General features: G+C 34.6%; 2 protein-coding genes across 2 annotated transcripts; both read left to right on the top strand.

Annotated features, from left to right (window-relative positions):
* The first annotated feature begins 11,754 nt into the window (after nucleotides 1-11,754).
* Nucleotides 11,755-13,873, top strand: LOC146168108 (sorting nexin-2-like). Its single transcript, XM_083381243.1, has one exon. It carries the CDS (start codon nucleotides 11,795-11,797, stop codon nucleotides 13,316-13,318), a length of 1,524 nt encoding a protein of 507 aa, XP_083237369.1. The 5' UTR covers nucleotides 11,755-11,794; the 3' UTR covers nucleotides 13,319-13,873.
* LOC146168109 (WW domain-binding protein 4-like) lies at nucleotides 13,872-22,443 on the top strand. The gene is made up of 6 exons (XM_083381256.1): nucleotides 13,872-13,967; nucleotides 14,397-14,469; nucleotides 15,046-15,108; nucleotides 18,197-18,416; nucleotides 21,243-21,468; nucleotides 21,648-22,443. Coding segments are annotated over exons 1-6 (768 nt in total). The 5' UTR covers nucleotides 13,872-13,965; the 3' UTR covers nucleotides 21,832-22,443.
* Nucleotides 22,444-26,921: the final 4,478 nt, after the last annotated feature.

Raw genomic sequence — 26,921 nt, forward strand, 5'->3', positions numbered from 1 at the left:
TATGGCAACTCTAGGGGCTGACATTAACCCAGCACCACGCGGTAGAGGCTACTGGAAATTTAATACATCACTATTAAATGACCAGCGTTACAAGGATAAAATAAGAGAGGTTATCACTTATTATAAAGCAGAAAACCATATAGGCGAAACCGACCCACATGTAAGATGGGACGCCTTGAAAGCAGTTGTTCGGGGAGAAACTATTAGATATGTGGCCGAACTAAAACGAAGGCTAAATATTAAGCAAATCGATTTGGAAAAAGTGATTGGCGAGACGCAAGACGCTATTTTAAAGAACTCTGAAACAGAATTAGGCCCCTTGCACGAAAAATTGTCCGAACTTAAATCGGAACTCGACCAACTAATGCTGCGCCAAACTAAAAGCGCCATAACGCGAAGTAGGGCTCGCTGGGCAGAGGAGGGCGAGAAAAATACAAAATACTTTTTAAATTTGGAAAAAAGGCATTGCGAAAAAAAGGGTATTAACATACTTTTTGTAGATGATAAAATAATAACTGACCAAAACAACATTTTGGACGGTCTAGTTGACTTTTACAAGCAACTCTACAAACAAAACGGAGATCTATTGAACAAAACCTTAATCGCCTCAAAATTAAAAACACTAAATCTCCCAAAAATTAAGGCAGAACAATCAAAACTATTAGAAGCGGAAACAACAGAAGCGGAATTATTCACTGCTCTCTGCAACATGGGTAAAAATAAATCCCCTGCGGGCTAGACAGTTTTCCAGCAGAGTTTTATATCACCTTTTAGGACAATATCAAATGCGTCTATATGACAGCTTGGCGACATACAGTAAATACAGGTATGCTATCAGCTTCTCAGTCAGAAGCAGTGGTAACTCTACTTCCAAAAGCTTATAAAGATCATCTTCAACCGGGAAATTTTAGACCGATAACGCTTTTGAATGTAGACTACAAAATTGCTTCAAAAGTAGTTAACACCAGGGGCCGAGGGGTACTAAACGACATTATCTCGCCTGCGCAAAATGGTTTTATTCCAAAACGATACATAGGCACTAATATTCGTCTTTTGTTCGATATCATTGACTGCGCCGACTATTACGATATACCTGGCGCGATACTGTCTTTAGACATGTTCAAGGCCTTTGACACGGTAAACTGGGACTTCATATATACAGCCTTATAGCTGCTTTCGGGTTCGGGACAAGATTATTAAATTGATCGAATGTTTTTACCAAAATCCTTCGAGCGTAATTGTTAACAACAACTTTTTATCAAAATCGTTTAACGTTGAACGTGGCGTACGCCAGGGAGACCCTCTCTCTCCAACTTTATTTGTCCTGTGCATTGAATGCCTTGCCGCTGCGTTAAAACAGGGCCGCCAAAACGGCATCACAATAAATAGCAAAGAATTTAAAGTGTCCCTATTTGCTGACGACACTACAATATTTCTATCAGGTAGTGATCAGGATTTTACAGAAGTCTTTCGGATTATCGACGACTTCGGCGAAATGTCAGGCTGCAAGGTCAACATGTCCAAATCAAACGCCTTTTTTATCGGAACAAATCGTGAAAACTGTCACAAACCCATGGAACAAAGTGGACTTCTATGGCCATCAGGTACTATCAAATACTTGAAATTCCCACTAGCTCGAGTAACGACGCCGATCTAATTGAAAAAACTTCACACCACTTCTGAAAAAAAATAAAATAGTATCAAATATTTGGTCCGCGAGGGGTCTCTCTCTTCTCGGAAAAATAACAGTTATCAAGACCCTCATGATTCCAATCTTAACCTTTAAAATGAGTGTTGTCCCGGTTAATAAACCCAAATGCTTTATCTCAAAAGTTAAACGAATCCTCTTTACATTCTTATGGGGGTCCAAATGGGAGAGGGTGAAAAGAAAGACTTTGCGTGCGACAGGAATGATCAATATAGATAATTACTTGTTAGCCTTACATGAAATGGATCTCTAAACTACTTGACGAAAACGCGGAAGCTGATTGGAAACAAATCGAAGGCCCCTTTATCCAAGGTAACAGATTAGAAGCGCTTCTTAATGGGAACATAGGAACAAACAATGCAATCACAAGGCATATACTTCCTATGCGAACGTTACGTTGCGCGATAACGGCGTGCAAACAACTCTTGGAAATTATAGATCCAAAGTCAAACAGCCGTCCGCTTTGGCTAAACAAAAAAGTAAAATTCCGCTCAAATGTTTTTTTATGCCATCACTTATAGATTCCAATATAATTTTTGACCAGGATTTATTGAATAGAAACGGCGAGTATCTACAATATGACACATTAGTAAATAAATTTAGCTTTACACCTAACAACACAGATTTTGTCCAATTCATAAAATTAATATCGAGTCTCCCAGAAGAATGGGATTCGGGTAGCGCAACAACGTCCCATTCGTATAGAACCCCAACATTAAAATTATTTATAAGCAGTATAACTCCACCAAATCGGTTTACGAAAAAATACAAACAACAATTCTCTTTCCTCCAAAAGCTCAATTAAAATGGCACTGGACCTTAAATTGCGGGAGTGCACGTCTGCCATGGGAGAAAATTTACCGCAACCTCTACAATTCAACAATCGAAAACAAACTGAGAAGCTTTCAGATAAAGTTTAACTTGGGCGCAATTGTTACAAATGACTCCTTTTATTCGTTTGGTAAAACCGAATCTAACCAATCTACTTTTTGCAAAAAGGCCACGGAAACCCTGTACCACTTGTTTTATTTGTGTCCTGTTACGTGCCTATACTGGGAAAACGTGAGTGCGTGGTTAAGTACTAAACTACGAATATCGTGTGTTTTTTCCCACGAGCAATTACTCTTTGGAGTGCACAAAAACGAACCGTGCAAAACATTTGTGAATTGTGTCCTTTTATGCGCGCGATATGTTATTTATCAATGTAAATATGCCGACACTGTCCCGACTATGTTACGCTTTTTACTGTTGCTATCTTCTGTGCGAACTTCCGAGCGATATTCGGCTTTAAAAAGAGGAAGTATGACAAACACAAAAGTAAATGGTCGTTAGCTGCGCTATCTTTTTATTAATAAAAAAAAAAAAAAAAAAATTCCATGGGTCGCGCACTTCCCCTACGTATTGTAAGTACTGTTTAATCGTTTCTCGTTTGTTGATTTGCAATAAATATTCTTTCATTGTGGTCAATACCCACAAAAACATATATAACTATTGTTATTTTGTCCGTAACATTCCGGCCTCAAAAATGCCAGAAAGCATGGAAATATTTTGAAAACAACGGCGGAGAACGAACAAATAATACACAAACACAAGATGTTTGGTTGCAGAGAAAGCTGTTATGTCGAAATTTGATGACAAATTCCACAACAAACTCACAAATATTACAATCTTGGACGAAAACAAAAAGCACAAATATGACAAAGGGTATAAAAAACATACTGACAGGAATTTTGTAAAATACACATTTTAAATGCTTGACGTAAAACTATAAAATTTGCACCAAGATTTGTCCCAGGAGTTAAACAGCAATGACTAATTAGACAAGGTAAATTAAAGAATAAACAAAATGACACAGAAAAGCTAGAAATAAGGTACTTTCCAAATTCAGAATTGCGCAAGAATTTCGTCAAAATATTTTTTGACCTGAGGTACTTTCAAAGCAGGGCTGCGGAGTCGGTTTGTTTTGCTGGAGTCGGACTCGAGTAAGACCACGTAAAACTACCCGAGTCCCGAGTCCGACATGGGCATGCGCAATACCAAATTTTAAAATTGATATGACCGCCAATTATAAATTGTAAAGGTGGAATAGCATATGGTGGAATATTTACCAACCATGTTTTGTGAGTGTGTGGTGGCAGTGGCCACTTTTACATGTTTAATTAATCGTTTTAAGTAATTAACGAATAACAAAAACATGCGCCCCTTTATTATTCCTTGTCTATTTATCAAAATTGTCATAACGCATCCTTACCAAAAACATCCTGTTGTATATTTATCAAAATTGTAATAATATATCTATTTATCAAAGAGCTTTATGTGTCTAAACTCGAAAATGTAATGTTGACGAATTGCTACTGTGTGCGTTTTTAGTGAAAACTTCCGGTAAATTGCCAGTGCCTTGCGAAACAGTTCGGCCACTTGTTCACAGATGACGAATAGCAAAATTGACACATATCCTTCCTTATATTGTCCTCGAATGTGCGACCTTAAATCGCCGCTTTGAGAATTGGCACATTAGCCACATCTCAAAACAATGATTCGAAATTGTGTTTACAGTTAGAGAAGCCGTTTTCGTGTACTAATATGGACAGATTCTAACTTCCTTGTAGGAGATATGTTGAGAAAGAAAGGCGATAAGCCAACACCCGTGTGACGAAATTACTATTAGATAATATAACAATTTGCCGTGTCATTGCTGCGTCATAATCTTTTTCTCGCACAGAAAATTTCTCTTCTGAATTTTGTGTATAAAAAGGATTGCTCACAAAATAAAAATGTCCAGTAATCAGGATCAATTTACAAGTTGTTCTGCTGTTGAACCAATCCAGTGAGTGGTTGTGCTTGCCGGCATTAGCCGGTTTGCCCATAATAGCCAATACAAACTGTGTGGAATTGTCAGACAACAGCAATACTTATTGAAATCAGACAACAGCAATACTTATTGAAGCAATAGCGAGGTTGATTGCCGAGGCAAATTAGTTTAATGAGACTTGCAATTAAATCCGCTTGCCTCAAGTGAATGAATTATACGACACCCCTATAAGTGGATTGCTGAATATCCACGTTATATTAGTTACGTAAATGGGTGAAATACAGGATAAGGTGTCGGAGCCGGACTCGGAACTCGACGAAATCGCACATTTGACCGGAGTCGGACTCGGGTTATTTTTAACCGACTCCGCAGTCTTGTTTCAAAGTTAAAATTGTATTAGGGTAGATTAATTAAATTTCTATTTAAGTAGGAAAAAATACAAGCAGCTTTTAAACGTTATGCATATTTACAATTAAAACAAACAGGAAAAAGCTTCAACCGTCCCAGGACGCCCAAAAAAGTATTTGTGGACCCCTGCTCTAGTACAAAATACAAATTATAATAGATGTGAAAATTTTACTATTTTGCCTCAAAAATCGTTTTATAGTCTCAAATCTTACACAGGTTTCCGTCTTGTTTCAAAACTCGTAGACAAAGATAGCGTTGGGTCTCGATGCCACAGCCAAAATTTCAATTTTTAATGGAATTGGGAAAAAAGTCCCCGAGTTACTGGTCCGTATGATTCACTGTTCCCACATCTCCCCTACTGTGGAATTTCTATGTGGCCGAATTTTCAATCAAGACTTTGCAGGAAGGCACCCTGCTGGTTGAGGAATTGGATGAGCTGCTTAAATGTGGAGGACTTTAACTGGCCAAGTACTCAAGTAACAGCAAAGATTTACTTGCGCGTATCAATGAAGACAGCCTTGCTCAGTAAAGAACATGGACCTGGATGGTTTGCCAGTTGAAAGAACTTTAGAAGTATAGCCTATACTGGACCACTGGTAGCTAGGCTACATATTGTGTTGAGGTCACAGTGAAGTTGAAACCAAAGCCATGTACAAGACGTGGAATCCTCTCAACAAAGCAAAAGCATGGTTACTGGCCAGAAACAGCCAGCTGTGTTAGAAGTGCTTGACGTACGTTGCCTAGTTGTAACAAGATATATCCTGTATATAAAATGATTTATCAAAATGTCAGAATTTGCACAACTGACGATAATCAGGCTTTCACAATTGTAAAGGGTTAATAATGGATACGCTCTTCGCAGGGAAGTCGATCGGTCGACCCTCCACACAAGTGAGGTGTAATTTCGTTTTACACAAACTTTGATACAATACAAAGGTTTATGTAAATAACAATAGCAACAAGTCACTTTTGTCTGTCGACTCAAGTAGGCCTACAAGAAATTCAAAGTGAAAAATATACCTAAATATCTTGCCTCACGTGCGCAAGCCAAGTTTGGCAACAAACATTGAGGAAAAACCTAACACAGAGCAACTTACGAATCATTTTTGCAGCCTCCATCTTAGTCATGGCTAAACCTTATAACCAGCATTTAATAATTTTCAGATTTACGGTTGTGTAGGGCAGGTATTAACAGTTTGCCTGACAGTTAGCTGATCAACCTCATATCCTCCTCGCGTGAGCGTTTTAGCAGACGCGGGTCAAAAAGCGCGCGAAAACGGGTGGATACATCAGGACCTGATCCTTGATTTAGCCTATGTCAAAATGGCATAAACCCAGTGAAGTTTAATAAATAATGCTCTTTAGACACAAATTATTTAACTTTTAGATACTAATTATTTGATTTTGATTATATATACAATTTATTTCTTGTAGTATGTGTATTTTTGCATCACGTCACTAAAGATACTCTGTAGCAGTGGTTCCCAACCCTGGGTCAACGGACTTCGAAGGGGTCCGCGAGTGTACTGAAAGAAAACTGACAAAGCTTTTTTAATGTGTGACAATAACTTGTTAGGTACTAAAAAACAGAACCGTCAAATGTATGAACTATTTGGATAAGCTACATTTTGTGAATTTGTTTACTTTTTTGCTGATTGCTAAGTTTACCAACACTCAGAAATTGAGATTACTTTTTGAACCTTAATTTTTACTATGATGTCACAATAAATGATAATTTAATTCGACACATTAACAACAGATCTTAACTTTTAGCAAAACCATCGATTGTAAGGGAGGGTAAAAAACGAAAATATAATATAGAACACGTATTAAAGGGATTTACTGTTGCTTTGGGTCACGACAAAGAGATTTATAAGATTATATAGGTTATAATCTCTTTGGGTCACGAATAACGATAATACCAAGAAAACTTAGTGTTTCCTCTGTGGAAAAATATTGGCTATTTTTTCTAACAAGTTTAATTAAAAAAAAAATGAGAAAAAAAATACAAAAAAATAAAACAAATAAAGAAAAAAAAGTAAAAGATAAATCAAAAAATCGAAAAACAGACTATGCTATAGTCAATTAGTCATGGGTCACCATAAAACCAATACCTATTAGCTGCGACCCCTAGTTCTGGTCAATGATGCATAAGTTGATTCACAACTTTTTTTGCATTATAAAGGTGAATTCGAATTCGAATTGCATCGCATGACGATTTATCTCAATCAACCATAACATTCAAAAACTCGTGACAGAAAAAAAGGGTTGGTCAGAGGCAGACTGAGAAATGAACCCGCCTCGGTTTTCAATTTTGCTTGATTTGGTTTTAATGTAACGCACTTTGTAGAGTTTTAAATTTGATTTTTTGTGTTTAATTACCTTCTTAACATTTAAACATGATATATACACCAGAATGGAAAGTTTGGCCCGCACACTTGCACACTTATTTCGCGTAATTCGGCCAGCCGCCCAAACTTAAGGAAACGCGAGAAAGAACTGAAGCCATGCTTTTTTCGTAGTAATTCATTTATAGCCGCTCGAATCTTAAAAGTAACGTTATTATAGTCGACCAAATTTTAGCAGTATACTTTATTACAAATACACGTAATTTTAAGCTGCTGAACTGTCTTTTTGGCTCAATGTGCAAATTTTGGGTGACACTAATTTACGGAATGATGAATGGTTGAAATGGTCGGAACGCTCACTAATTTACGGAATTGTAGGAATGGAATGAATAGGACCGAAACTAATTTGATGAATGGTCGGAGCGGAATGAATCAACTATGAACAGTTTGAACTACCTTGAATAATAATTTTCTTTATTATTAAGCCATTGCAATTCCTTTTTTTCAGTCCAGTATAAAATGCAGCATTTTAGGCGCTGGTCTAGAATCCTACCACTACGAAACATTATTTGGGTTAGGGTGCGGGTTAGCGTTAAGGTGGGTCAAGTATTATTATTAAATATAGAATATAATAATACTTGACCCACCCACACCCAGACGCTAACTCGCACCCTAACTCTAATTTTGTGCGTTGATTTTATAACTGTGGTAGGATTCTAGACCAGCGCCGCATTTTTAGCAAAAAAAAGTAGTTCAAACTGTTCATAGATTCATTCTGTTCCGACCATTCATCAAATTAGTTTCGGCCCTATGCATTTCATTCCGACTATTCCGTAAATTAGTGAGCGTTCTGACCATTCCGACCATTCATCATTCCGTAAATTAGTGTTACCCCAAATTTTTAATCTGACGTATAATTTTTGTCTGAACCATGTAAGCTTCTATGATTGCTGAACAAACCCTGAATTTTAAATTAAATGAAATGAACACCAGTTAATAATTGGATTTGGCTATTTGCCTATGTAGCATATTTGCAATACTGCTCATGGCCCTGCAAAACTAGCACACAATTTAGGAAGTGGCTTTATTTTTGGCTTGCTTATGAATCTATACACTCAATACGCTATATCATTTGATTTGTATTAAGTGTTTGAATCATTGATTTGTATTAAGTTTGGGTTAATGTTTGGTTGATGGTATTATTAAATGTATTTTTCACAGTTTTACATTATTTCTCTTGTTTATTCCCTAATCCAGGGTTCGGGAACCATATAAGCCAACTATTCTTGGTTGTATTTCCATGAGAGCCATATAATACTTTTTTAATCTAGTTATAGGTTTGCAAAATAGTAAATTGAGCAGGGTTGATTATTTTGTTCTCATTTAAAGGACAGAACATGCTATGCACCAAAAATGAATTAGCTTAGTTTGTGCAACTTTGACTACAGAGCTCCGTTGAAGAATAGGGCATTTTGGATATTAAGAGATTCCTTCAAACGGGATAACAATCTCGAAAAACAAATAGGTTTGCGTTAGGCGCTGAAAATTTGCTAATATGTGTATGTTTGTTAAAAAAAGGAAAAATAGAGGAAAGTTAGGAAAAAAGCCTTGGCCAAATGCAGTTTTATTTGAGATCGTGCTGAGAAATGACTTTTCTTCCAGCAAGATTCTTTCATCAAAAGAGCCATATAGCGTCATAAAAAGAGCCATATATGAGCCATAGGTTCCCGACCCTTGCCCTAATCTATTTAAATTATCAAGAAGATAGCCTAAGGAACCGGTTATTTGTCTATTTGGTTGGCGCAGGTGCTAAAGAAAAACTAAAGGTGTATTTGCAATCAGTCTGAAAAATAAATCTACAATGGGTGACTCATATTCTCGTTTAATAAAAAAGTTAAATTTTGTTGACCAGTGAAGTGTCAATCAAACGCTATTGGGCAAGCAACTAACATGTATTGCATGGTGCAAAGTTTGCAATTTTCTTTAATGCGTTAAGTAGCAAAAGTACCATTTACCCATAAAACGTTATGGCCTTACCTTTATATTATTTGCAGAACAAAATTTGACTGCATAACAGATGATGTTTGGAATGGCATTTGCTTATAATGTTAAACTTGTTAAATAATTTAATAAAAATATACTAGGATTCAATATTCCGGATTCGTTATTCTGGAATCGAAACCTAAAGTTCTAGAATTCCCTGGGATTCTACATCCCTAGTCTTGACAGTTTATTCGCTGCTGGTCTAGAATCCTACCACATTTCTTTCAACACTAACGTAACTAGGTGTCAAACTTGAAATTGAAAGGAAGGCGTGAATATGTGAGAATAAATCCTTTTATTCTGGTACCGATAACCAATATTTTGGACAAAAAGTATTGCGATGTAATTAAGTATTGATCTTTTTTTTTTTTTATAATTGTCTAGAATTGCTTCTGCGTTACTCGCGGTGGTAACTTTGTTTTCTTTGTAGCACAATAGTTGAACGCATCACAGATCACGCTTTAGTAAAGTATAATTAAAACACAACAATCACTCACTATATGGGAACAAAATAAGTTTTGGCAACAAGAAGGTATTTGTATCATGTTTCATGTTTTTTAGAAGTGTGCATCACTGTTTAACCAGTGCTTCTAATGACAGATATTTAAAATGTTACGAGTTGGAATCTTATGTTTTTATTGCAATTTGCATAGTTAGTAAATTGTTTTGCAATTAATTGCTGTCAATAAAGGGTATATGATGATTAATCCCGCTCCCCTCCAAAAGAAGTTGAATAATCAAATTAAAACATTTATATAACAGTTAAACAGTAAGAAAAGCAGACATGTGCATCAGCATGATTCAACTTTTGCATCCCGCCAATTAAATTGCTAGTGTTACATAAAAATTTCCGCCTTTAATGCATCTCTTAAGTTTACTTTTTTTTCTTATCTCTTAGATAATTATTACTTGATTGTTCCCTTAGTTGTCATTGCTTATATGTGACAAGGTTTATGTTTGATTTTTACTTTACTACAAATTGCATGCTAGTATACTACAAATAACATGCAGGTATACTCTGATAGAATTTACAGATTTTCTTTTATCTCTTTAAGCTTTATCTAAGGCTTTTGCCATAATATCTAATTTTTTCCATCGATCCATAAAGGCTTTTAGGACAGACAATCAGAACACCATCGATTTAATTGTAATAAATCCATTAAATTAAGACTTGTGTTTGGTAATTTAGACTAGGGTTCCTCTCTGTTAATGTTTCAACGAGAAATTTCCAGGATTTCCTGCGAAATAACAATCCCAAATCTCGGGAAATTTTTGTATAATCTCAGTTATTCGGAACATCGCAAAACTTTTAAAAACTTGTCGTTTTTGACTGAAATAAAGAAAAAATATTAGCAAACCTATTAAAGTGGGTGCCTGAGTTGCTTTATTTGCGCTTACCAAATAAATTTTGCACTAGCAGAAAAAGTTATTTAAATTTATTTTGCCAATAAAAATGCGACCTGCACAGTAAAGAGGCTGAAAGTGGAAAGCGATGGGATTGATGCTTAAACTTTTGATGCAATCGTATCGGAATCATAAACAGAGGTCACTGCGCAAAGCCTACGTTGTCTTTGCATCTAGAAGAAAGGGGTAAAAATCCGAATATTTGTTGACTTCATAATCTCTTACACCTTTGATCCATTTTGCGTTTTAAAAAAAAACAACGTGAAAAGTCAAATAATTTCATGGGAATTTCCCTGAAAGTTCATTTTTCAATCCCATTTCTCGTGAGTGAAAAAATCCAGGAAAAAGAGGAACCCTAATTCAGATTTCAGACCAATGATTATTTTTTAATAAATCGCAAAGTCACAAAATACTAACTGTTACATGTTCATTATCACATTAACAATGTAGACTACACGCTTTTCTATCACTGTAAAAAGCATAAAACACATTGCATGTTATAAAATTTCTCTCTACTGAACGTGAAGCACCACATAGTGCAACCTTTAGGCATAAGTGAAATGTAAAAAATATTTTCGCATTATTTAGCCCTTTACATTTTGGTTACATGGTAATTGCCACATTCATTTTTTTATAATTATTTTGATAACACATTCACATAAGAGTAGCAAATTCACATGAACATTTTAAAACGTAATATGCAATAGTGATGAAGCGCATGCAGCATGATGGATTCTTATTTTTATTTAACCACACAAAATTGAGGTATATTTTGCAAATTATTGCGGTTATTGCAGTTGTAAATAATTTACATTGGTGGGACAACGCGAATACTCTTTAATTTAGGATCAAACTGGTAAATACTCATCCTTGAGACAAACAATGCAATTTATAATAAAAAAAATATATATATATATATTATTCTTTAAAAATTTCAATTTGTGTTGCTCTTTGGGGGTGCTTACAGAAACTTGAGTGATGTGCTAAATTGTATTATATTAATGAAATTAGTATCCCATTCTTACAGCACTTCAGTAGAAAACCAAACTATATTAAACTGTTATTTCAACAATGGCTGAAGACGGACGAGAACCTCCACCACTTGATGACTATATGGAGAGTGAAGAGGAGCAGGAATCCTATTCTCCAGAAATACCAGAAGACAAAACACCACAGCCAGAAAAGCAAAATGACACCAATCAATTACAAGCTGGTAAAAATGATGAAGAAACCCATCCTGTTTTAAGTGAATCAGTTCCTCAAAATGAAGATAAAAATGATGAAGATTTATTTGCAAGTGCCCAAGAAACGTCTGGCATGCAGAGTATTTCTTTAGATAAACCAAATGAAGATGTTTCAAAAATTCCAATTACTGAAACTACAAGCAAGGAGGAGCCAGCAAAGTTTTCAGTTGTTGGAAATAAAACAACTGAAGAAACTGAAAAGTTTGATATCTCCATTGAGGTTTCTGATCCCCATAAAGTTGGAGATGGTATGAATGCATACATGGCTTATAAAGTTAGAACCAAAACCAGTATGCCAGTATTTAAGCGGCATGACTCAATTGTTGACAGACGCTTTAGTGATTTTCTTGGTTTACATGAAAAGTTGGTTGGCAGGCATCGTTCTGCTGGTAGAATTGTGCCTCCTGCACCGGAGAAAAGTATTGTTGGTATGACTTTAGTTAAGATGTCTAAAACAGAAGAAGAAGCTGCTTCAATTGATTTTGTTGAAAAGCGGCGTGCTGCCTTGGAAAGATATTTAAATAAGGTTGCAGAGCATCCATCATTAGTACAAGACCAAGATTTTCATGACTTTTTGGAGCAGCCAGAGTTGCCACCCTCAACTAATACTCGTGCCCTAAGTGGTGCAGGTGTGATGAGACTGGTAAAAAATGTTGAAGGTGCTTTAAACAAAATTACAATTCGGATGAATGAAGAAGATTCTTGGTTTGAGGAAAAACAGCAGCAAATTGAAAGTTTAGAGCAACAGTTAAGAAAGATGCACATTGCCTTTGAAGGTTTGGTTCACCACAAAAAAGAGTTGGCTCTTAACACTGCCTCATTTGCAAAAAGTTCTGCTACTTTGGGAAATGCGGAAGAACATACTGCTCTTTCAAGAGCTTTGGCCCAGCTTTCAGACACCTTTGAAAAAATTGAGTCTGTTCATAATGATCAGTCGAATATTGATTACTATGGCGTTTCTGAAAAGTTAGGAGATTACCTAAGAATCATCACAGAAATCAAGGAAGTGTTTATGATTCGCGTTAAAAGTTGGCAGAACTGGCAAACAAATGAACAAAGTCTACAGAAGAAAAAAGAGTCTGAAGCAAAACTTCAAGCAGCTGGCAGGACTGAGAAAATTTCCCAAATTCAAGCAGACATCAAGGAATTTGAGCTTAGAGTAGAAACCAGTAAAAAAGATTTTGATGAACTTTCAGTTGCAATTAAAAAGGATTTACAACGCTTTGAAAAAGACAGGATCTCTGATTTTCGTCAAATTACGTTGCTATTTTTGCAGACCTTGATGAAAAGCCAGGAACAAACTATCAAACACTGGGAAGGATTTATGCCTGAAGCAAGAGCCATTGCCTGAATGATGTTCTGTATTATCACATTTACCATCAAACAAATGTTGTTATAAGTCATTTCAAATCTGTTTTTGTGTATTTTATTATTGATTGTTGATTGGCTTGTATAGCTACATAATTGTGTTTATCACTGTTGACATTGATATTCAAGTTAGAATTGCTAAGAGCGTGTTATGGAAAAGTTGAGGCTAAATGTTGAATTTACATAGAGAATTGTTTCTTTGGAAAAGAATAATTATATTTGTGGAGAACAAATTTGCATTATAATAATATTGTTGGTATTGTATCATAAATATTGTACAATAAAGCTTTGCTAAATTTATAATATGCTAATTTTGCATATTGATTTAGTTGATAAGTTTCTCTGATTTGATTAAAGTGCAATATTTGTAGTTAACTCTTGCTTGATTTCTGTTGTTTTATTGAAAAAAAAATGACATATGAATAATAAAGCTTAAAGTATGATAATTTTAATCCGGGATTGTTCATGTTTCGCAATTTAAAGTTTGCCTATCACATTATACTATAATCTGATGTATCTAATTTCACCCTTATTGCAGGTTAAAAAATCTTTATAAATCTATGGATTTATTGTAAAATATTAGTGGTTTTGTCCAGTTGCTGAACTTTGTATTTAAGAAGATCATAAGAAATGTAAGTTGCTAAAACATATAAAAATAGATCGCCTGCTGAAAAGTCTAAGCAAAGCAACAACTTTTAGAATAATTTATTTAGCACCATACATGTGAAATGAATTGATAAACTTGTGTTATGTTTTCAGTACAACTTGATACTATGGTTTTTCATTGACAGTAGTTTTCAAAATTTGCGCTTACCCATGGGGTCCATGAGGAAGCTTTATGGGAACTTTTTTTTAATTAATTTTCTAATAATTTGATTAGATGGAGCACATCCGTTTTTTTTTTTATTTGAACCTTTTATTTTTTTCTGCTGGAGCACAAGTCTGCAGGAGATTCCTTTTACACAAATAAAATGTTTGAAGACATGAACAAGCCTAAAATTGTAATTGTATAGTGCTGTTTAATTGAATAATAGTAGCCTATTAGAATTTTATTTTTCAAGGGCTTCCTATTGGAAATCACAACCACGGAAGTTTTGTGAGGTGTGCAAGTGCTGGACTGCAGATAACAAGGCTGTGAGTTGTGTATTACACATTTAACTATTTGTAAAATATATACAGATATAGCTTTTGAATTGCCATGCTGTCTAGTCAATAACATTTAAGCATTACAAATTCCTTGCATACAGCACAATTAAAACGTTGTTTATCTGGGACAGTGAGCTGTATAGCTGCAGTAGTATTCACAGTAAAAAATTGGCTTTTAAAACCATATAGGAGAGTTATAAAATTTTTCATTGATAATTACATAATGTGTATGAACCAAAAACTATAATCTAAAAGCTTTACTTCCACAACAATATTTTTTTATTAGATTAACCTTTTTTTTATTTTGTGATCCACTGTTTTGATGTAAAACTGATTTCCCGCAAAATTTTTATAAGTACCAACATTTCGACAACCTATTCGGGCAATCTTCTCAGGGCAATATAAAACATTTTACAAATGAAACGATACTTGGCAGCAATATCATATAATTCAATTAACTGTTTATTAAAAAAATCCTATACCCTGATGTTAACATCATATTTGGACTTCAATACATAGGATTTGGTACCTTGTTTGAACATGAACATTGCAATATTTTTTTAGAGTATTGAGTTTCATGAAAGAGGAAAGTCTCACCAGGAGAAAAAGAGGAAGCATCTTGAAAAGGTGGCCAATGTTTGTGAATTTACTAACCATCCATTATGTTGCTAAAAAAATACTGCAGAAACTGTGTGTGCTTGTAAATAATTAATCTGGATGCAATGTTTGATGTGCTGTCACCACCTATGTTTATATAAATAGGTATCAAACAAATTATAGCTCTGTAGAATAGTGTTTAAATCAACAAAATCAGAATTTTTTTTGATTTATTAATCATTCATAGGCCAATAAATGTTACAAAAACTTTTATTTTTAATATTGAACTGTGAGTAAGTTTATTGAATACAATAATCTAAGAAATTCAAAACAAGTTAATGTATATTTATACCCTGTATTGAAATTGTTTTCAGTGCTGTTACAACCTTTCTTTACATTTATGCAATTTTTAAATAAGTTACAGCCCTGTAGACAAATTTTGTGTTAATGTTTCGCTAAACTGGATCCCCTTCTTAACGGCCTGTCAGATGCCTGAACGCTACATTTAAATAATAATTAGGCTGAATAAATTATTTGTGCAGCTTTCTTTCCGCCACAACAAAGCTTTTGTAGCTAAGGGTTGTAAAATGCAGATAAGGAAGTTGCACTTTTCCAAGATTGGATAGTTGCCTTTTGTGGTTTTGAATAGCACTTTTCTTTATGTGTAAGTAACATGCTGTTCTAATTTCTTTGGCTTAATTGAATGCAGTTTTCATATTTGACCAACAGTATTGTGTTAATCGGGTCATGCCTTGTTAGCAGGCTGGCAGAATCTGGCCAGCCTTCTGGTGACCAGCATATTTGCCTTCGATTTTGGTCTCGTCCCTAAAGCTGTGTTTGCCTAACGATTGTATAAACCTTGCCATGTTCAGGCAATAAACAATGTTACGAACAAGAAAAATACTCATTCATTAACAAATACATACAAGCATGCAAAAGTACCACCTGCGGGTGTTCAAGCTGCTTTCTTTTCTTTGCCACTAGATAAGCTGTTTTTGAAAAGATAAGCTGTTTTTGAAAGGGCATAAATCACAGCACAACATGATGCGTAGCCACTGAATAGATTTTCTTAACACAGCGTCACAAACATAGCAAAAGTCGAAGTGATGTAATTTTTTTTTAAATACTTCTTTGCTGAGTATTTCGGGCAACATAGTCGCCAAAGCACCAGCGTTGTGCTGAAATATAGATTTTTTTATTTTGGCAAATTTATGTTTTTTTAACATTGGTGACAGTGGTGTAGGTAGCAATTACATTAATGGCTGTAGTTTGGCTAATAATGTAGGCCTAATTGTGATTACCATTGTTTAAGCCTGCCTCTAAATGGGGGTATAAAGATAAAAATGTTAATTTACTTTGTGAACAATTTAATTTACTGAAGGCAAGAAAAGACTTTAACCTTTTACACCATGTGGCTTACTTGTCAAGTGTATGGGTATAAAGCAGGGATCTGCAACCTAAGGCCCAGTCAAAATCATCTGGCCCGCAACCTGTTTTACAAGCTTGACACAAGACCATGCGTCATATTTTAACTATGTTAACTATACAAAAATCTGCGCAAATTGTATTTGCCTTTTTAAGTATATTTGCGTTTTGAGAGACGCTTCTCAGACCAAAGGCGGCATGCACATGGAAACTATATCCAAGTGGAAAATGTTCATAGTATAGAAGTCAAAATAAAAGTTTCTTTAAACTTAATCTATGATTTTTTTATGTCTGATGTAATCCATCTTTTACCCGAGTCCCGATTCCGACGTGAACAAAATTTTTGGAACTGATTGTGCTCAAATCTGTAAATTGTAAAGGTAGAATAGAATATATTTTTCAGCCATGTATTGTGGGTGGATGTGTTATATAACACCCCTATGAGTGGATTGCTGTATATCCACCTTAACAAAGTTACATAAATGGTTGAAATACAGGCTGTAGAGTCAAACTCTGCAAAATCATATATAAGGACATAATGGTAGTTCCGACAATTAATAAATTATATATATAATTATCCTAAACACTAGGGCCAATTAAGTTTGTCTTAAAATAAACGTAATTGTTTTCCATAACAAATGTGTTAAACAGTGATCAGTTGGGTATAAAAATTCCATGTTACGCTTGGCCTTCCTACCTTTATGCTGTTCTACGATTTACATTAATATTAAACCTGTCCTTCTTTTAGGCGCTTTTTAATAGGGCCATCTTTAGGACTCTTTTTATTTGCACTGAGCTCAAATAAAACTAATTTGGGTGCTTTTTTGTTTGTATGTAGCGTGAATGTAAAGAAATTTGGAAAATTCGGTAGTAAAAATTTGGTACTGAAGGTGTTATGCAAAATACTTATCACGTGGGCTACAGGATACGATTGGCGTATTAAATCTATGAAACAACTAACTCATAAATTTTTGCTTGCGCACTCCTGTGAAAAATGTGGCCAAATGTTTTTTTTTTGTGTTGTAAAGTTCTTAAAAATATAGGAAAGTGTGAAATGTTTTGGATGATGAAGACCAATCATAGGTTTCCTATACCACCCTATGACAAACTACATTGTAAAACTGCACCATGCCCACCTAATGGCATGTAACAGGCAACATCCGCTTTGGTATGTTAAATAACATTCATCGTATAAGAACCCTGAAAATACGAAATGTATGAAGAAAAACTTTATATTTGAACTCCTTCCGATTGCCTTTGACTGGCTGTAACTACTGTAGAACTTCATCACCTCCGGGTTGAAATTAGGAATGACTTTCACAAGTTTATTTATTATCTTGGGGAAAACTTGCAAAGGATTAAATAAACTTTGGAGCATAATGGTTGGAGGTTGTAGTAAGACGTAATAAGAATATCAAAGCCCATACAGAAGTAGGTATCATTTTGGACGTTTCGAATAACTCTTTATTCATTTTCAACATCAATCAGTTCCAAATGTTGAAAATGTTGAAAATGAATAAAGAGTTATTCGAAACGTCCAAAATGATACCTACTTCTGTATGGGCTTTGATATTCTTATTACGTATTAAATAAACTAATGTTCAAAAATGAATTTTTAATATAAAAAATGTTTTTTGGAACTTTGTACAAAAAGTTAGTTATGGAACACTCACATAATAACCTTTTGTTGCAGATCAGAAAAGAAGGTATGAAGCAGAATGCTGTTAATCAGAAAGCTGCTGGGTATCTTAAACAGATGGAAAAAGATGCAATGAAAAAATACGCAAAAGACCTTAAAGAACGGGGCACAAATGTCAGTGTGGTATTTAAAAACAACCGTTTGGCAAACAATTCCTGGATAGAGAAAAAAACATCTACTGGAAAATTGTATTACTGGAACAGTATTACAGAAGGTATTTTTTGTTGGTTTGAAATTATATTCCCCCATTCCTAAACTTGTTAAACACTTATTTTTTATTGGTCTATTAAAGAAAAACTTTTATAATATATATCTTTTTAAATGTTTCTTATTATTTTTTTTGTAACTGCTACACAGTGCTGAATACTATATATTTTTGAGGGCAAAAGCTTTGTATAATAATGCAACTTTATTATATAAAAAAATAACATTGAATTGGACTATGCCTGTCATCAGTAGCCTACTTGAGAAAATAATTCTTACAAATATAGCCTAACTAAAGAAGAAACACAAAATGAAATAGACGTGTGAGACCACATATAAAAAATAACATTGAATTGGACTATGCCTGGCATCAGTAGCCTACGTGAGAAAATAATTCTTACCTTTATAATGTTTCACATAAACTTTAACATGCAGAAAAAGTAGAGGGCTTAATCAGTCGTGGTCATTCTGGTAATTATAGTTACCACAATACAGCCACTTGTCTTTCAACCTGTATTTTTACCTCAGCTCAAGTTTACATAAAATATCGTAAAAACAATAATACCTGAAAGGTGTTTAAGAGTTTCCTGCTAAAATAAAAATACTTCAAAATGTAATTTTTTCACTTAGTCTAGTCTTAAAACAAAGATTAAAGGCTTACAGTTTTGGCTTATGTTCAAAATTATTATTATTAAGCCTCCTGCCCCCATTGAATGTCTCCATTTCCTCAGATGTGATACTTACAAGCTGGTTGCAAATATAGCCTAACTAAAGAAGAAACACAAAATGAAATACATGTGTGAGACCACCTTTAAAAAGAATTATTCTAAATAATACTATGTCAACATCAAGGAAAAAGAAGCTACATGAGGTAATATGATCTCAGACGCAAAGAAAAACAAGCCATGACTATAAACCAGGGGTGGGCAACCTTTTTAACAAAGGGCCAGTTAGGAAATGTAATGCTTACAGGAGGGCCGCACATCAAATAAACACTAATTCATAATTTCAGCTTTTACTAAAAAAAACTAATGAGCTGGGCAAGCGTGGTCCAACTGCAGGCCCGCGGGCCAAATTTATTACTTTAATTTTTGTCACTTTAAAAATTTATCACTTTAATTTTTGTTTTTTAATTTTTTGGTGTTAAAATTATTTCATAACTACCGTAACTGACAAAGGTTCATTTGTAATTTTTTGCATTTTTGTCCAAATTTGACACCGAATTTCTATAAGAACACATTCAGAACCATGAATTAATTTTGCATGGTAGACTTGTCATATCTTAGTCAATATGTGGACAAAATTTCAGTGCAAATTTTCACTGGGTTCATGGGTAACCGGGATATTAAACCGGGATATACTTCGTGCTTTTTTTCATTCTAACGCATGTTTCACAATAAATATCTCCCAACCCCCAATATTTTGTACTGAAATTTTCGCAGTTTAGAGAGTATCCTATAAACATTTTGACCCATTTTTAGCCAAATCCAATTAAAAATTGGGTCTTGGCAAAGCTTCAAAATTAGGGAAAACAACGCAAACTATGTTGTTTTTTTAATATTTGGTAGTAGTATTATCACCTGTAAAATATAGGTTTGTTACCTTATTTAGTTTAGCAGTAATAGGGCGTCAAACATGATCCAAAATAGAAAAATTCCGCCCCCTCGGCAGACCCCCCGCAAACTAAATGCTTCATAACTCTCGCGTTTCTCGACAAATTACGCTCAAATTTTGCAGGTGTTCATTACATAGGATAGTGAAATGGTGTGTAAAGTTAAGGAAAATTGGAGAGGTTGAATTTCTTGACTGTGTGAATTGACACGGAATGGCCCAGCTACTAGGCTGCACTGCAGCAGTTTTGTCAGCTGTCTAATTGTGAATTAAAATTAATTCTGAAATAACTTTTCCTACAATTCTAATGACGCCTTTCTCGTACTGATCGGCTCAGTACAATTTAAATAAAAGCCTTAATTCAAAACCAGCTGTTAAGCATAACATCTCAGTCAAAATGCGTGCCAAAAGTCTGTTCTACCTTGACCGTACTAGACAAGTTTTTGCAAAACAACTCTTTATCATAACAACGTGACACAAGTAAAACCTTATGAATGAAGATTGTTTTGTAAAAGATGCTTCCCATTCGAGTTCAACTGCCTGCATTAGTGTAGAGGTGTAGCCTATGGGTTGCATCGCACTTCAAACAGAAAGCTGATAGAGCAAAAGTACATGGTGCACACTCATAGCCTTATTTGGGGAAAATTAGCTGGAAGAAGGTGAAGGGCCGCACAAAAAGTGGAAAAGAGCCGCACATTGCCCACCCCTGCTATAAACAGATTGAAGACAAATGGATTTGTTATTTTAATGGTGACACACTAGAATATCACCCCTATCAGGAATCATGGAAAACAACTGTAAAAAAATATATCATCTTCCATAATAAATCTGAAGCCCTAATTTTAAAATTAACCAACATTTATTTTTAAATTTGCTAATAAACCCCCTAGCCATAAAGATTTGTATTTTAAAATCATACTTGATTTTTTATTTTTTAATCTGTTGCTGAATATAAAGATTCTGAAAGCAACATGTATTGTTGACCTACAGTTCTACACTATGTTAGAGAAGCTAAAAAATGAACCAAATTATTGTAGAACCATAATAAAAAACAAATATAACAAAAACTGCATTCATAAAACACACCTTGTGGTGGCACACAGTAAGATTTCGCCACAATGTTTGTCACGGGATATAATTTTGTTGAAGATGTAATGTATTTAACAATTTTTGGTAAAGGAAAATATCAAATGAACAACTGTTTTTATTTATTTATTTTTTTAAGAAACCACCTGGGAAAAACCAATTCATTATCAGGAAACAATTCAAGCTCCTTCAGGTTTTATTGAACCACCCCATTGTAATAAACAGTCAAATTACCAAAAAACTTTATCAAAGCAAGAAAAAGTGTTGTGTTCAAGTTATGATAATGAAAGTAAAGTTACACAAGGAAATACACTAAGAAGCGATCATCCTTTTGGTAAATGGACCACTGTTGAAACCACTGCGAGGTAATATTGACCAATTTTTAACCTTCTATTATTTTCTAGATTAAAGTTCATGATTTGGAGATATGCTTTAAGTTAGAATGTGTTTTTTTAAAGTCTATTAAAAATTTATTGTAAATCGTATTACTTTTTATTACAAACAGTTTAAGTAATTGTAATTTGAAATGGTTATACACTTGCAGGTGTGAAAATGATGCTAAGCCAATGCCATTGATGCAAAAGGCCGAACCACCACAAAAAAAATTTAAATTTGTCGAAAAAACAGTGGAACATTCTCCTAAAACTGAAATTAATAGCTCTGTGCCGTTTAAAAAGTCCAATTCAGTGAAACAACGAAGTATTCGCAAAAGAGCAAATCCAGACTAACCTCCTCGGTTTGGTTTGGAACTGTTTTATGTAACACTTTCTTACAAAATATCTGAGTTTTATTTTAATTTTATCTCTGGAACATTGGTATTATTTTTCATTATTGCCCTTTTTTATAGACCAATGGCACAACTTTATCATCATATTTCTTGTTGTATATTTTTGTGCACAAGTGTACTTAGTTCGTTAATTGGGAGTAAAACTAATGATTATTTTTGTCAACATTCTGAATTCCACAGAAAGATGTTTCTGAAATTTTGACAGAAGATGTATTTTACTATCCATATAAAATAGATATATATTGCAAATTGTGTTAATCATAAAATTGTTTCTTGTCATAATTAATATTATATTGCTGGTTGTTTTTTTGAAGGTGACTTTTCAGGCAGTCGGTATAATTTTTTTCCAAACTTGATGTTATCTCTTACTTCAAAGTTAAGACATCACCTGCTAAACTGTTTTTCTTGTTGTGGCCTTTTATCATTATGAATTGTGAGGCCTATGTATGTCCATGAAATGTGTTGTTCTGACTTACCTAATCTGCTAGTGCGTAACCCAATACCCAATTTCTACCTACCTTCTAATTTGTTTTGAACTGTTTTGTTTTTCAGATGAATATAAATGTTAGTCTAGATGAATGTAGGCATAAGGATTTAATTTCTTCTAATGTTGACTTGCCTAAAGACTTGGTACATCGGTTATCTGATAGCACTATTCCTCTTTTGGCAGCCATTGAGGTACGTGTTAACTATGAAGTAATTTTTAAACGTTACTGGTAGATTCGTTAACTATTGGAAGGTGATTATTTTAGACATTACTGATGCTATTGAGATTTAGATTTTGTTTTCAGTTTTGATTTTTAATCTTCCTCTCTTTTGAAGTGGTCCTCAACATTTTTATCCTTGCAAAACCATTTTTAGTTTCAGTAACTCATGCAACTCTTCAACTTTGCTGAAATCTTACAAAAAAAACAGAGTAGTTTAAAATATTTTTCCATGTGTAGGCGTTAAAGTTATTTTGTTCCAAAATTTACTGTATGTTTTTGTTCCGACACTGATACCCTGTATTTTGTACAAAAATTACGGCCGTAAAATACGATTGCGTCAATATCGGGGTACAAAGTATTAAACTGGTATGTTCATTGCTCCAACCGCAAAATATTTAGTTTGTATTGTTTATTTTATCTGTCTTTTTATATAAACACGGAGACGCTATATAGATATTAAACAGCGGAAATACCAAAATATTATCAAATATAGAATTACTTAATTATTTTAGACCATGAATAAGTCTATGTACGTTGTAACAAAACATTAAATTCCTTTATTTTTTTACTTTAGTTAGCACGTTGGAACTGCTTCAAGAGCAAAACAACTGGCTTTAACCAATATATGAACAATGCAAAATTATCTTTACTTTCACCTGCCAAAGAACCGAGAAGCGAAGAGTTGGAATGTCGGATAAAAAAATTAAAACAAAAAGAGGATCAAAGAATATATAATAAGATGGTTTCCAACGTTTCCAAAGTTCAACATGGTCAAAAAATGAAGAAGCAAGCTCCGCTCACCAGTGGTTTTAATTTTGCAGTAACCCTAGTTGCGTCTGTATTTGCAACAACCTACGTTCTTAAACACGTTGTGCCGAATTACGGCTTGAGAATTGGCATTGGACTTGTTGTAGGAACAATTGTAATGTTAATTGAAGTATTTCTTGCTGTGAGAGCTGTGCAAAAGGAAGAAGCCGAACAAGAAAGAACGTCTCGGTAAATGTGGGTTGTTTAACATCCCTTGTGTCACATCTGCACAGCATATGACCCACCACAGTTTTTAAAGCGAAGCAATATGTAATAAAATATTTTGGTTTTATTACTTGATATAACGGAATTGTTTATGTATTACTTGACCTAAAGATAAGATATCGGTAGTACGGTTACTGCAATGTTACAGTACGCGACCCACAAATAAGTTTTTTTTTTGACCTTTATCATGTTAGGTTGTGCAAGCCTGTTTTCCAACTGAATGTTTGTTTATGTTGTAAAATGCCGTATGTTACTGATAATAAATGTTTGTAAATTAAAAAAGCAGCAGTGATATCCAGCAGTCTGTAGATTAAACCCGAAAGTGTTTAAGTAAGTTTCATTATTGATTTACGTTGTAAATAGGGATATCCGATACCAATAACGTCGTAATTAAGCTGAAACAAACAAAATAGTTATAATTAAAACGTCCAAGGATAATTTTTCTCGGCTTATTAGGTTAAAATAATCTTTAGCTTTAGAAATTTATTTACCATCACCTGTTAACCTATACTACTTTTGGATGAATATGCCTTCGGATAGTAATTGCTGCATAGTGTGACAAATCGTGGCTAAAATATTTAACTTTATGGCGATATGTTGTAACCCAATCTTTGTGTGATATCAAACCGCTTCACGATGCGGTGAAGGATATTTCTTTCTTGTTTGTACGCATTGACTACCCAAGTGGTTCTTAACCTTTGACTATCAACCCGGAGACCCTTTTAAACGATATTCAAACTAGCTTACCGTTTAAAAAACCACGTTTCAATATAGCTATAAATAAGTCAATACAAAAGAGAGTAAGGGCCTCTTTAAAATGTGCAAGCTTTTAAGCCGCTATATAACTACCAAATTATTGGTAATCAATTTGCTGAATGACTTTTTAACAAAAACAATAATATACAATGATGCCAATTTAGTGACTAGGCATACATACCTCGGTCTAGCGGTAGCTATATATCTGCTTAACCATATATTCCTATTGTTTTGTTTTTAGTGCCCCCTTCTTGTGCTCGCTTATATATACTAGTCCTCACCCTCTTCAAGAGAGATCGCCTCAGTCTTTCGGCCTTGCCAAAACAAGTCACATTTCTTGTCCTCTACGCTGCGACCGTCTGTGCTGGAATAAACTAAACACGTTAACTGTAAAACTAGAAGCCGGTCAAATAAAATGCCCTTCTATACCATGTCCCCCCAAACCTCGATCGGCAACTTTCCCCAGTCGAGGGCCAACTTAGAAAGGTCTCGGCGAGCCGTAATAAATTATTATAATCGACAATTTTGCTGATAAAACTTATAGTTCATAATAACAACGGTCAGGGGTGAACCTAGGATATTTTTTACCAACATTTTATGTCTATTTATGTTGACACGCATTAAGGCAGCTTTTTAGCCCAAAGACGATATGCGTATCATGACATTCTCTTCAATTTTCTCGCTTTTTTTATGAAATTGACCGAAAACAGCAGTGCTTAAGGATTTATTGCGTAAATTTGCGACGTCATCTCCTATTTGGTTTTCATGCCTTTGTGCATTTCTGTTTGTGGGGCTTACGTTACGAAGCAATTAATAGGTTGTTTATGCCTAAGGTTTACAGCGGAGTAAAAGGTTGAAGAGCAGTAATTTATTTTATGCTGTAATTTGAATAGGGCTTTGGCAGGGCTAAACTGAAGCTGGTTTAGGAGCTGATGCGGGTTTCTGCTAAGATTGAAACATCATTTGTTGAGTTGAATTGAAAGGTTGCGTATTCAAACAGCTTAGCCACAGCAAGGTATTAAAGTTTAAACGGATCTGAGTTTATTGAATAACATTAGAACGGCAATCAACTTACAGGAAAAGCTTAAGGTCCATGGTAGGCTACAGTACTAACGGTCAGCATAATAACTTCTGTCCGGTAGTCGAGCCATTTGTTCAGCTGCGTTCAGTTCAGTTACACGTTCAGTTGATTAAGTTTTCGTTTGGTTTTTGTACACATCGCCTCATTCGCCTGGCCATCGCTTAGCAGAGGCGTGTTAACGGAATGCAAATAACATCTTCGTGTTACTATACGAGCAATGTTTATGGTGACGGGTCTGCGTTTGGACCTCGTCATTAAATAACAACAAATAATAAGGCGACCCGACCCCTACACTTTCAACTCTCGATGTAATGTTTATATGTAAAAGACACCATGAATTCATGTGAAACGCAAAGAAACACATTCAGATGTACTAAGGTGAAACTTCCATTTTTTTCAGTTTCAGGGTATGCACAGCGCCCATCGGCTTTTTCTTAAATGTGTAAATCAATTCTCGCGCGATTTGCGAAAAATCTTTGCAATTACGAACACGTGCCCAGTTTTCAAAAGAGGTGGCGGGTCTGATGGTTCACATTGGCGATTCAGATCCGGTCCTTAGGTCGTCGACCCCTTCCCTAAACTATACAGTTTTTCCATAGTTACTTAGGCCTTCATAAAAGCAAACAAATGACACTTCACGGTAATCTTATATAGCCTAGTATTTTATCTGTTAAGGCTATTTCGTTAAAATCATGAATGAAATGCAGAATTCTGCGGTGGGGCAGAACGCTGATTTAATGGATATGTAGCGATACTTTTAAGTCTGGGGCTCCTTTGTTATGGCAACGGACTGTTTGCCATTATTTGGGTTTATGGTTGGAACAATTAAGAAAGTTATTATTGAAGTTACAGCAATCTTTACACATTCATCTCCCTCCTTGGATCCTTTTGAATTGTTGGTTGCGATCGAGGACTTATTTCAGGGGTTTTCAATTTTAAAACATTTTTTAAACGTTAATACAAACTCAAAAAGTTATTAGCGACGCAAAATTGTATTTATTAAAATCTTAAGTATACGCAATTTGATAACAAATTTAAGCACATGGAACCATGGGTTACATGGCCTGGTGAATTGACATGGAATGGCCCCGGTTGCCATTTCGAAAAGTATAAAATGGCGGCTTATCCACCGCCGGACGGGCTAAAACTTTTTTAGTTGATAATAGACGCCCAATGACACAAATCAGTTGTGAAACAACTTGCTCAAAATTTTTCACAAAGTGAAGTGAATAGGAAATAGGGATATCTATTGTTATTTTAAAGTTACGAATTGGTGAATATTTTTAATATTTTAATTGAAGTTTACCAGTAATTTAGTATGATGTGGCGCAGTACAGCGTTTAATCAGGTTTAATTTTAAACTAGCTAAGGTGAGATTTCAAGCAATTCGCTGTGCAACAAAAAAATAATTTAAAATGTATTTACTTAACGCAGTCGTTTGAACAAAAAATTAAT

The sequence above is a fragment of the Ascidiella aspersa genome, chromosome 1, assembly GCF_963924565.1.
Source record: "Ascidiella aspersa chromosome 1, kaAscAspe10.2, whole genome shotgun sequence".
Taxonomy (NCBI): Eukaryota; Metazoa; Chordata; class Ascidiacea; order Phlebobranchia; family Ascidiidae; genus Ascidiella; species Ascidiella aspersa.